The sequence below is a fragment of the Cantharellus anzutake genome (genome assembly GCF_015039405.1).
Source record: "Cantharellus anzutake strain C23 chromosome Unknown EI90scaffold_158, whole genome shotgun sequence".
Lineage (NCBI taxonomy): Eukaryota > Fungi > Basidiomycota > Agaricomycetes > Cantharellales > Hydnaceae > Cantharellus > Cantharellus anzutake.
In genome coordinates, this window is record NW_024067108.1 from 62,718 (window position 1) to 74,969 (window position 12,252).

General features: G+C 50.7%; 4 protein-coding genes across 4 annotated transcripts; 3 read left to right on the forward strand and 1 right to left on the reverse strand.

The window, feature by feature from the left end:
* Window positions 1–175: 175 nt before the first annotated feature.
* On the reverse strand, window positions 176–2,176 carry EI90DRAFT_3294357 (uncharacterized protein; the record flags this gene model as incomplete). The annotated part of the gene is made up of 5 exons (XM_039067425.1): window positions 176–919; window positions 1,004–1,222; window positions 1,274–1,563; window positions 1,616–1,849; window positions 1,924–2,176. 5 exons carry the CDS (start codon window positions 2,174–2,176, stop codon window positions 176–178), a joined length of 1,740 nt encoding a protein of 579 aa, XP_038908457.1.
* Window positions 2,177–3,396: 1,220 nt separating this feature from the next.
* On the forward strand, window positions 3,397–5,120 carry EI90DRAFT_2948948 (major facilitator superfamily domain-containing protein; the record flags this gene model as incomplete). The annotated part of the gene is made up of 2 exons (XM_039055377.1): window positions 3,397–3,998; window positions 4,079–5,120. 2 exons carry the CDS (start codon window positions 3,397–3,399, stop codon window positions 5,118–5,120), a joined length of 1,644 nt encoding a protein of 547 aa, XP_038908458.1.
* A 2,680-nt stretch (window positions 5,121–7,800) lies between these two features.
* EI90DRAFT_3091049 (uncharacterized protein) lies at window positions 7,801–8,931 on the forward strand. Its single transcript, XM_039062361.1, has one exon. The coding sequence runs from the start codon at window positions 7,881–7,883 to the stop codon at window positions 8,715–8,717; it is 837 nt and encodes a 278-aa protein (XP_038908459.1). The 5' UTR covers window positions 7,801–7,880; the 3' UTR covers window positions 8,718–8,931.
* A 109-nt stretch (window positions 8,932–9,040) lies between these two features.
* Window positions 9,041–10,152, forward strand: EI90DRAFT_3091050 (uncharacterized protein). The gene is made up of 2 exons (XM_039062362.1): window positions 9,041–9,338; window positions 9,388–10,152. The coding sequence occupies exon 2, from the start codon at window positions 9,402–9,404 to the stop codon at window positions 9,684–9,686; it is 285 nt and encodes a 94-aa protein (XP_038908460.1). The 5' UTR covers window positions 9,041–9,338; window positions 9,388–9,401; the 3' UTR covers window positions 9,687–10,152.
* The last annotated feature ends 2,100 nt before the right edge of the window (window positions 10,153–12,252 follow it).

Below are 12,252 nucleotides of genomic sequence, written 5' to 3' on the forward strand. Positions count from 1 at the left end.
TTTCAATAGTTCAAAGTTGTGTACGATAGGGGGGATTTTGAGAGGGCCCCGAGGGTCCCCCCCAACCCGAACCAGTGGGTGTTTTTAACCTATAATGATAAAATGAAAATCAGAGTAAAACTGAGGATGGCTGATTGGGTGGGCCGTGACTCAGAGAAAAAGCGTGTCTTTGCCATCAGGCTTCATCGATGGCATCAACAAGCTCATCATCGCTACTGAGCTCCACCAGACCAGGCTCCACCTCAGTGTGACCCTGTTTAACATCAAAACCAATGTCATCCTCACTCCCAGAGTCGGGTACAAGGAGGTAAGTGATGGGTGGGGAGTTGATCCGTTTGCGCGAAAGCTGCCTGCATGGTGACGATGGGATGTCGACAACTGTTGCTGAATGATACTTGCGTTTGACTTGACGTTGGTAACGGATGTGCGAAGGCGATGCAGCAATGGGTGATGACGAGGATAGGGTTAAGTCGATAAGTGGGGCACACTTCGGGGTGCTCGGTCCTGAGGTCAATGGGTTGACATGCATGGGCTTGGTGATCTTGAAAGTCCCAGGTTTCGTGATTGGGTTTGGGGCATGGTTCAGAGAGCTGGGTCCTGCAGTTGCGTTGGCCAATGTGTTGACATGCACAGACTTGGTGGTCTTGGAAGTGCCAGGCTCCGCGATCGGGTCAGTGATGAGCAGTGACTCAGTAATCTTGGGATGTTTGGAGCTGTGAAGAGGGGACATAGACAGAGGGCGCTTTGTCAGCATCGCGTTGCCAGATCGTTCAATATCTGGGGACTGAGAGATCTTGGGGCGTTTGATGGAGCGGAGAGGTGATAGAGACCGAGAGCGTTTTTGACGTTTTACATTGCATACATCAAACACTTTATGTTGAGGTGGCCTCTCCAATGTTACACCCACTGTACCTTGACTCTACAATGCACAACAGAAAATAGAATAATAAAAATGAGTAAAGCCAAATGGCAATGATAGCAAAAAAAAGTCAAGGTGACGTACCAGGTGATTGGCCCACAGATCCATGACCTCGTTCGACAAAAATAGATGCTCCCAATCTGCCTTTGGGTGAGGATAGCACTGTCGCGAGTGTCTATTGCACCAAGTGGATTTGATCAGTTGTTTGAAGGTTTCTTTGCGCAAGTTTGAAGGTGGGCTAGCATCGGATCGAGTGGAAGGTTTTTTGCCTTTCGCCTTACTAGTAGTCTTCTCAACAGCAGACTACAGGTTGAATACTGAGTAGTTGTATGGTATTCAGAATGTATAACTTACGAGATTGAATATTTTCATGCGCTTTTGCTCATGAGCACGGGATTGAATTTGGCGTTGAACTTCCAGTCCAGCTGCAAGAGTCTCTGCACAGTCAATTATAATAGCATTGTCCTTTACCTTCATTTTGGATGTTTTATACGCGATTTGGTGGTTCTCAGGGTTGATGCCCATCTCAGATGTGATCTTCGCCAGCGACTGTTCAGCAGTCCAGTCATCAAGGATGTCCAAGACATGGAGGACTGTTGGTTTAGAAGGGTCCAGGGTATGAAGGGGCACTTCAACTTGTAGGCCTGAAAGGGCGTTAGGTAGTCCATAAAAACGAAAAGGAGTTTGATGACTCACCAAAACCCTGCTTGGCCCCAGCAGTTTTGCTGGCTAGCCTCGCTGAGGCCCTATTGACCGATGATAGCTCAGACTGAGTAGTAACATTGGATGACGTGGAAGGTTGGGTGGTCATGCCTTCGAATAGATTGATGGCGTTTGCGAGAGTGATTGGCGCATTTGATGTTGTCATGGTATGACTGAGATACTTTTGAACACGCGTGCGGATGGCATTGCTGGAAAGCACTTGATCCCCTGTAAAATATAGAGCTGGTTGAGAATGTTGAAACAGATGTAAGCAGTACTAGTGAGACGGAAGTGGGACGAACAATCATCAGGGACCCAGCATGACACCTGATCATTTCGGCCATTGCCGTCAAGAAGGGCATCAAGAACAATGGCTGAATTGTCGGGCAAATATTTTGCATGCCCATTGACTAGACATTTTGAGAGTGCATCCTGCCGAGTTCTAGGGAGTGGAACCAGGTCCGTTGCTCCGAGTAGGTATGCAATGGGCCATAGGGAGCGTTTTTCACGATTCTCCTCCCAGAATTCGAGGTTGAGTTTCTGAATAGAATTCATTGTAGTGAAATTGAGTGCTGAGAGATGCAAACTGAGGCTCCAGGAGTCAGTGCAGAACAAGAGCCATGAGACGCGCGTTTTATACCTGACTTACGGTCACCGATGAGAAGGCTGCCAATGTCAGATCTCATCAGCTTGTGCTTCGCATAAACAACAACAACAACAAACACGGTTGTTGCACGTGGGACGGTCTAAGCACTCAATGCCGGGACCCCAGCTGAGCTGTCAACAGATATGGTTACATTGGTTTTATATTGGCTTCTATTTTTGCCCAAATTAGCTACCATTTTTGGATTTCCACATGATCCGGCTAAGTCATTTAGCCAAATTTGACGCGTCGATCTTTTTGCACCTTGCTGTAAGGCTCAAAAGCTTTCGAGCTCCCTCCACAAATGTCTCTTCACGGTTGAATGCATCCTCATTCCATGGCTGGACCGGCTGCACAAATTCCGCCCGTTGGAAATCGGCATTATCTGTGTGTGTGGGAATGGGGGAGTTGGATCAAGACGTTGATCCGAGAGTTGGGACTTTGTGCCCGGACCTTGGTGGGGCGGGGGTTTTCGGGGCGACGATTCGCTCTGATGTGAGGAGGGATTCTGTTCAGCGAGGAGCTTGACAAGTCCGACTCGCGGTTAAAGACTTAAGCAAGATGGCAGAGCAGTTCCAGACGACAGTGGAAATGTTGAAGTGTGTCGGTGGAAAAGGTACGCAGCTCACCGAGCTCAGTCTCTAGCTTGTACTTACAGCAAGCGATAGAAAACCGCACACCTAATTTGGATGAATGACCGGTGGGTGAGAATGGGCGCACTATTAGTCCATCTAAGTAATCGACCAGCAATCAAAAGTTTGAATGGCGGCTCAGTGATGTGAAGTGGACACTTGCTGAACAACCAGGTCTAAGTTTGCATCCGACTCAAGCGCCGCGCGTCACGACCTCACCGTATGAATATTGTGAACTTGAGGGTTTGACGAATGGGCACCAAGGTGACTTATGTAGTAGTTGAGCAAGACCTGCCGTTGGATTCTGGAATGAGCCTTGGCATGGCAGCCAGTGTTCATTATCTTCCCGATTACAGAATGGCTCCCAATATATTCAGCCAAGCAATTCTTAGGTAGCTGTAAGAAAAATATATGATATAAAGCGCCCTTCTACAACATATTTTGTTCAGTGCTTCTTCGGATCCTGCCTCCCTTCCTACAACTCTATCCACCACTCCGGGATGACGTTCGTCCATGAAGTGAAGCGGATCATTGCGCTCTACAGCCCCACCGAACTGCGAAACATCGCTACATATATTCTCGGCATTATGCTATACAAGTTCGGTCTCGAGCTGTTCAACGGTTCTGTTGTGTCAATGGCCACAGATCGTTTCACGGCTGCTCACACATTTGGCAAGTTGGCCATCCTGACTGGATTGAACACCGCCATGCAATGCGTGGGCGCAATCCTTATCGCGCCCCTTGTCAAAAAGTTGCCAACTCGCACAATCCTTGCCAGCGCCATCCTTATTTTTGCAATCATGTCAGCCCTCCTCCTTATCGTTGACGGCGCTACTGGCGGTAGGATCAAATCCACCACGCCTAACAAGCAAGTCAAATATGGTGATTGGAATCCAAACGGTCTCTTCCCTATCTACATCGTCGCAGGTATCGCTTACGGTATGGTAGAACTCATCCGCCGAGTTATCCCAAGGGATATTGTGGGCCCTCACCCGGAGAAGTTAAGGAGGATGGATGCCTTGGTGCATATTCTCTATGAAGTGTCCGGAACAGCCGGTGCCTTTGCCTGCTCGATGCTTATCGGAAAGTTCGGCAATAATTAGTAAGTTGGCGTTTGATTTTGCAAGAAGGCAGCTACCATTAAGGAAACCGCCATAGCTGATGGTGTGCTTCGAAAAACAGCTCCTTCATGATGACGCCCATCTTCTACATCCTCGCTGGTATCGTCTGGTTCCAAATCTCTGCTCTCTCCTTCAAATCTGGGAACTCTCAAGGAGCTGACACCTCCCTCCTCGCCCGTGTCAATCGCGCGGAACGCCACCCCCTCATCACATATTGTCTAGGCGTCATCGAAGGATTCCGACTCTTCCTCCTTTCGATTCTCAAAGGGTGCCAGCTGGTCTTCTGCCATCGCAAGTATGTGTGGCTCTTCTTTTCTTATAGCGTCGCCCTCCATTGCCACCGGTATCTCGAAAACATCATCGCGCCCATCTACGCCCGCCGTATCCTCAACAACTCTGGTCTTGCCCAAGTCTTTGTCGCCTTTTCTAACTTGGGCGAACTACACGGTGCCCTCTTCGTCTTCCTCTTTGCCCGCAATGTCAAGACCCCCATACCTTGGCTGCGCCTCGACGCTCTGCTCCTCATGATCATTTGGGTGGTTCCATTCTACGAACGCGGCCTTCGTACGACCATCGTCGCTTACCGTCTGGGCGCCTGCTTTATCCCCATATCATTTGGATGGGCGGCAGGTGATGTCTCACTGTCCGCCTATATTCAGTTATCCCTCACCCATTCAGACGAGGAGCAGGACGATTCCAAGATATCGTCCCTTGGGAGTATCATGGCTTTCCTCTACTCATCCTATATCATCATCTACGCTGTTGTGTCGAAATTTCTCGGGGATTACGTTGACCGGGTCGTCGTCCGCGGGGGCAGCGTGCACGATGCCCTCATCCTTGTGGGTGGAATCCATTTCAGCGCATTTGCATTCGTTATCTTCGTTTCCACTTTCGTCCCCAGAGGGGCTTTCGCGTTAAACCCTGAGGTTATCTACATGAGTGAGAGGTCCGGCTCGTCAACGAATGAGGTTGGGCAGGTCAGCGAAATTCATGCGAGACATGACAATGGCGTCAGTGAGGACATCACACCCTCACGTATTCACGACCGCACTCGTTCACGTGTCCCACCAACTGTTCTTGACGGCCACCCAGGAACCCTTTAAAAGTTCCGGTGAAGCACCACTCCATCCTTGACTTTGTGTTCTCCCCCTCTCCGTAGTTTCTTCCTCTCAACGTCAACGTCAATAGGTCGGCACCACTTTGAACCCTGAGAAGTTCTGCCATACTTCTCTCACACAACGAAACCCATTATTTGGGTTTCCCATCACCTCCCCGCCTGCCGCTTTGGATCCGCTCCAAATGCAATACGCAAGCAACATACACTAATCTACGTGGCGGTAAGTGTTTCCTTGGCTTCCCCTGCCTTTTCATTGATTTGGGAGAAAGGATTATCATGGAAAGAAACATGGCGAATTAGGATGGGCACGAAAGGTTATTGAGACTGGATATAAAAAGATTCAGGCTATTTTTGGGTCACAAAATAAGTGTGTTGAACGGGTGACAAGACGTAACATGCAACAGACGGACAAGCACATCACGGTTATTGGGGCAAGTCCCACCGGCTGGCGAACCAGCAATAGTAATCGTGCTTAGACCACCGCAGAACCAGGGCCGACGAAGCGCTGAAGTTGTCCAAGAAAGCCGGATCAGACTCTCCTTGTCAGGTCATCGAGCGATTGCCCATAGGACGCGGCAAGGACACGGAATCATAATCACACAAAACCGAATAAAAAGGGGGAGAAGAGATGGACGTCCGCATATTCAGACGCGTGCAACGCGAGTCACGCGGGGAATTGGCGCGATGACGATGACCAGTGGTAGATGTAAATCTCATCAATTAATTACGTCGACTCCAGCCAGGAACTTGTGCAACGAGAAACAAAAATGACTGTCGACAATGGTCTGCTTGTACTTAACTAATTCGGTAACCGTTGAGACATGGATCCGTGTGACTCAGACGAAGAGGCATATAGCGCGTTCTGGATTCCAACATTCCCAGTTAGTGTCTCCCTTCGGTATGGGCGCTTAGCCAGAAGCATGTATCTGGACTGAATGGAATCGCCATCGGGCTCGGCAATGACTTAAAGAAACAAAGGCTGGAACTATGATAAGCGTTTGCGAACGTGGGTACGAGGGTGGCGCACCGCTGGACAACGTACCAGGAAGGAAAAAAAAGGCTAGCCTCCCCCCAATTTGGGGGGTTGGCGCGGTAGGCCTGTGCCTGTTGCCCTTTCCAGGTTGAAGGGGAAAGCGCCCATGCGCCCAGGCAGTGCTCAGGCACTCACGTGTGCATTGCTGATTGCCGGCGAGATAAGGGTTAGCCCGATGTAGCGCTGAAAAATCAAGTCAAAATTGCTGAGAGAAGCCATCTTTGGGTGGGGTTGCTTCTACAGAGTGGAAAAGAGCGCAAATTGGGTTTGCGGGTTGCCAGCCGACCCTGGTGGATTGGAAGATGGGCGCCTGGGGGGGGACCCCGGAAGCAAAGCACATGCTATGCCGAGGGTGGCCGGGGTCCGTGAGTGACGGGACCGATACTTAATCAGCACCTATGGCGAAAAAACTGACTCCCCTCATTCCTCTCTTCCACCATCTCCTTCGACGAGTGCAGTCAGCCCCTGCTTCGTCAACTTTGCCCTTCATCTCAACCCCATCTACAAGGGTTGCAAGCTCAAGATATAAGAAACCCGTAAGTCCCATCCATGCCCTGCCATCACATCCCCCCGTTTGCGCCAGTCGACTGTCATGTCGATTATGTGGGTAGGAGTGCGTACAACGTAACGCGTCACGTACAAACTCTCCACCACACCCCTATTTCCGACTTGAAATCAACGATGCCCTACGATCTACGACGAAGCGCAGCACGCAGTACCGGCGCAGGCAATGCAACGCCTCGCCGACCAATGCACAGCACCTTCGCGAGGGCACGTTCGGGCTCCAAGAGCTCCATTTCTTCTGTATCGGATCGCAGTGCGTCTTCGTCGGCGACCTCGACCAGCAGCAGTAGCATGAGCAGCTATCGTCCGAGCACTGAAGCCGCCGCTTCTTCGTCTTCCACGACGTCTTCTCTCTCTGGCCGGTGGATGCCGCCGCCTTCTGCTTCGTCGTATCCTGTTCGTCTTGGACTCGCGCTAACGCTTCCTCACTCATCAAGGCCGGCCTTATTGACGGCGACCAGTGATAATCCCCTCCACTCTACCCCTTCGGGTTCAGCCATATCTCCCTTGTTCCACAACAACCATCCTTATCAGTCGCCAAGTCGCGATGACTTCCCTATAAACCCCAACCCGTTCCCTCTAGAACGACCGGTCCAACAAACACCTGCTCTTACCAATGGCCTCCATTCCAACGGAACCAGCGATGGCTTTTGCCAATTTACCTCGGACAATGCGTTGACAAACGATTCTCAGAGTCCTCGGACTAAACCTTTAGCTGATTTACTAACTCACCATGACTTGCCTCGGTCATTACCACCGTTGCCTCGTACAAATTCAAGCACACCCCCCAACCATTCATTGGTGTTGACCACTATAAAGCCAGACGCCTCATCGAATATATCGGCATTGAGCTCCTCTTATATGACCATGCTTAGCAAGACACCATTACCCACTGATACTTCGGCAATAACCCATCTCGACATGCAGACCGAAGCCAACTTTTCAGTTTCCGCCGACCCTGTGCGGCATTTGCAACTAGAGGCGCTACTGGGTAGAGGTGTGTCTCCCATACCTGATGGCGTAGATATAAACTTGTGGCTGACCGACGTCCATGGTGCATCGTCAGATGCCCCTCTTCATAATCAAGTGGAGCAAGTCGACACGACGGCTTCGCTGAATTTTGACGAGTTCTTTGAGGAGCAGACCGCCATGACCAGATCTCCCTTTGACGAGCGCATCGATATCGACACCATTCTTACGTCTGTTGGGGTTGGGACACCTTCTTCAGCCTTCCCAACACCTGCACTAGGCTTCTCTCCTGGGTCGGCCATGGATACCAGCCCCGCTCTACACGACGTTGATTGTGATGACCTTCCATTTGCCATGCCACTCTTTGGCGCCGAGTTTCCGCAGCAAAGCTGTGCCGATATTAAGGACACGTCAGCAGCGTCGGCGCTCGGCCTCAACATCTTTGAAGGCCTCGTCACTATAGCAAACACGCCCCAACTAGGTGTCATCCCCATACCACCTTCACCGCTCTCTGCCCCCTCGACACTGTCTCTACCGTCTTCCATTGCCATAACCTCATCTGCGCCTGTTGCTCCCCCTTTACCCTCTGCCCCCTCCACTCCAATGGTCCTCTCTTCTAATCCCCACCCGCCAAAGCGGAGAGTCACTGGTCACCGTCGGAACATAACGCCCGCCAACCTCGTTCCCGTGGATGCACCAACTCAATTACGTTCATATGTCACACCTTCTGCAACTTCCCGCAAAGCTATCCCCGCCGCTTTTCAGGTGCATTCAAAGAAGCGCCCGTCTTCTGTAGCATTTGGCGATGAAGATGACCTAGATCCCGCGCTAGAGGATGCCATTGAGACCAAGAGGAGGCAAAATACCGTGGCGGCGAGAAGAAGCCGGGCGAGAAAACTGGAGCATGTGCGCAATCTGGAGAACACAGTTGAGAGACTGAAGAATGACCTCTCGGAGGCCCTGCAGAGAGCTGAGCATGCCGAGGAGCGAGTAAGACAGTTGGGTGGGAGTATTTAGGTTACCTAGCGATCGTTCTCAAATCATTTATCTTGCCTCGTTTCTGTTCACTTCAAGACTGTTTACCGTCCTTTTCTTACACTATCATATTTCTCATCGAAGAACCCCATATGCTATTCTCGCGTCCAACATCCCCCTTCACGACCTCCCATCTCGAGCACCCTGGACGAAAGTTTCACGTTGTTTTTCTCTTTTGTATTTTAGTTTTGGTTGCTTACTTACCAACGTGTGATTTGATGTTTGCCACGCAACTAAGACAAACTACAATCTGTGTCGACACAACTGAATTGAGGGTATGATGGGAGTTGCCAGAATAATTTTGTGGAAAGTTGCGCCACATACATGGCAGTACCAGTCCATCTCCCTAGTGTTGTCTCAATGATGGAGTCAAATCCTTGGGATTGTCGTCTGAGGGAGTGGTGCTATGAGTTTCCGCGTTAGCGTCTGTTTTACTGGCACGCGAGCGCACCACAATGCAAGCTCTGCTGCCAACAAACTTGCCCATGAGGGTTCACAGGTCTATTCCTACCACGACATAAAGGCTCCATGATTACCCCTCATTGTGGAGTTGCTCAATTTTCGGCCGTCTGACTCGTTGCAGAGCCAGACATTAATATCCATGTGGGTTGAGCATATATTCTCCAAGATCTTGTTGAACAATCTCATTCAGGATATTTCTACACTATGTGCATCCGTCTTTCGCTTGAACTACGTTGCCGGCTGTCGTATCATTTTGACAATCCGCCCACTCGACCATGTCTCGCTGATGTCGTGGTGGCTAAGTACACACTAATGCCATTTCTCCATCCCCCCATCAACGGCTCCTGCATGCTGCCCATGCCAGTGTCACCTACTACCGTTTACTTTGAGATTCACCAACGGGACGCCTGCTCTCATCACAGGTTGAATCGAACAGTTCAGCAAACAGAACACATTTCCTGCAACCATCCAGGCGTTTGCATGTTCTAAATCCCCTGTATAGACTTATCCCGTGCTCAGTAACAAGCGTTGCATGCCGTTCGCCTGTTTCACTCCGACCCTTGCACCCAAGTGAGACCCATCACTGGATTGTCCTCAAAATGCGATTCGTGTCAACCAGCAAAGTGTTTAGCTCCTTTGGGATTTCAAAGATTGGCATGTGCAAGCCACATATTCAGACAACCGTACACTTCGCGCTGAACTGAACCACAAGCACGCGTTTGTTTTATTCTGGGTGATTCTCTTCGTCATCCCGCCGCCTTAGGCAGAACCCCAGCCTCTACCGCCGCTTCATGACCATTGACTGCGCGGCAGTTGAGGTTGTCCAGTGTATCACTATACGTAGGGAATCGTCAATTACACTGTAAGGGAGTTCGCTGGCTGATCCTCTGGTTCAGTACTGTCTAGATGTATTTCAGGGTACACTATTCTGGATTCTGGGAGCGCCAAGGGTGGGAGCCTCGGAATAAAATCCATGAAAATAAAGTAGAAGACACATGAGTTCGACCATAAAAATACCCTCCGGTGAATCATTCACCTTGCTACTGCTGAATAAACGGCGATTAATATCTCACACACTCCGCTCGCATATTCTGCTGCCTGCATAATCCCCAGAACCTTCGCAGAACCCCGTCCTTGTCTCAGAGTGGTGTTCCCTGCGTATGCGAGCACACGTCATGTGAATTACTAGTGTATCGCTGATTTGCATCCGACCTTGATTCGCTCTCTGTCGCCCAAACCATTTGCCAGCCATAGGAATAGTCTTCTATATCCATCCTCCGTCAGTTGGACCCCGGCATGCTCCGTCTCGCTCGCTGTTAAAACCGCTCAGAAAGACAGGTGCCAGAGCTTGCTCAGCACTCACCCACTACGTGGTAGAAGGCCCTCGCTCGCCTTATCTGAGTTTCAAGGTATCCCATCACAACCTAGTGTCAGCAATTCCCAGCTCCATCCTGAGCACCGAAGCTTAGGCCCATCCCGTGCGCAACCGAAAGGATCCCATCCTTCGGCTCTGTACCACGTTCACACGAGGATGGGCGTGTATGGTGAAATCATCCTCCTATGGTGGGAATTCCCTCAGCTTGTTGGAGGATTGACAATATCCCCGGAATGGTCCGTCAGCCGAGCTTAGAACCCTCCCCCAACGCACCTTCCGCATCGCCTGACCACCCACCTGCACTTGGGAGAAGGGCTGTCCATGATGGAGTGGTATCGAAACGGATCATTCCTATTATGCCTTATGACCGGTTTCCTCATGCCCAAGCATACCCTTTCCTACTGCAAGCTTCTGCCTTCGTTTGGCGCTGCGCTGCGCCGTTAGGTGTTGGGTGCTTGCAACCAGAAGCTGTGCCTCGTCTGGAACTGGAAATGCACCAGCCGCGCACTCTTTACACCCCTCCCGAAATAGCGTCTACCACCCGCGCGAATGCTTCATCTTAGTTACTGCAGCGGGCAATGTTGCTTCGTGGGCTCCATGCTGACGTCGTTTGTGGATCGGATTCGCCATTTTTGGTGCCTTCAGCCATCCCGGACCGTCCCTCGGAATCACCTTTCCGGTCTTAAATGGTCCTCCCATAGCTACGGACTTCAGCAGCTCCAGCCACAACGTTTTCCCTGCCGTGCTGACATCCCCAGATTCGCGCTATCCCACTAGAACATTCTTCGCACTGTCAATGTGTCATTCGCCTGCCGAATACGAATGCGGCTTTCCAGGCACACTTCCTCTTGCCGAATCTATTTCAACTTGAGACAAAGGAATCCTCCACCGCGGGTCGGCCGCGGAGCATCTTTCTTTGTCCGATGTGTCACACCTTAGTTCTTCCTGATGTCCTGCAAATTCGGAATCGAGTCTAGATCAGCCTAGCTTCCTCACTGGTGTAAATAGGAAGGTTTGATTCATTGGGTGCCGTCGAGGTGAGTTTTCTACGGTGCTTGCGCCTTCTACAGGCGGTTCACATCCAAGAGTGAAACGTAAGGCTGCACAAACCTCATTACCCATTCTAAAACTCGCCGGCTCTTCATCGCTGCCAGGAATACCGGCCTTCAAATGATAACATTGGTACTTTTAGACTGATAGAGGTGGATTTGCAATCAAACTCCGAATAATCAGTGGCCGTTTGTTTCAGCGGAAGCCCTTCCTGAGTCACCCAAAGATCCACATGCCTCTCAGGCGTCGCATCTTCTTTCCAATGATGTCCGCGAATTGCACGCGCCTTGCCTATTGGGCTTGGCTTTCCAAAGCATACTACCACTCAGAAAGTGCTTTTATCTGCGCCTCCCTCATCTTCACCCGGTATCTTAGAGGCGAGTCTATATGGCTATGGTATCAGCGTGGCCATCAACACGCCCACCCTCGCCCATACAGATAGTGACATGCGTGATAGTATCATCTCCTTCTCCCCGCGCGCATGCTTCACGAGGCTCCCCCACAACGCGCGTTTTGAACAATTACGTTCGGACTTACCCAATACCTGTCCTTCGTGTTAAAAGGAACGCTGTATGTTAAGTTGCTACGCCCTCACTCAACAATGGAACAGCATTCTCTGGCTACCATACC

What these genes read in the sequence shown, in the direction of transcription:
- EI90DRAFT_3091049 (XM_039062361.1), top strand. Translation starts at nt 7,881, where the DNA reads ATGACCAGATCTCCCTTTGACGAGCGCATCGATATCGACACCATTCTT.
- EI90DRAFT_3091050 (XM_039062362.1), top strand. Translation starts at nt 9,402, where the DNA reads ATGTGCATCCGTCTTTCGCTTGAACTACGTTGCCGGCTGTCGTATCAT.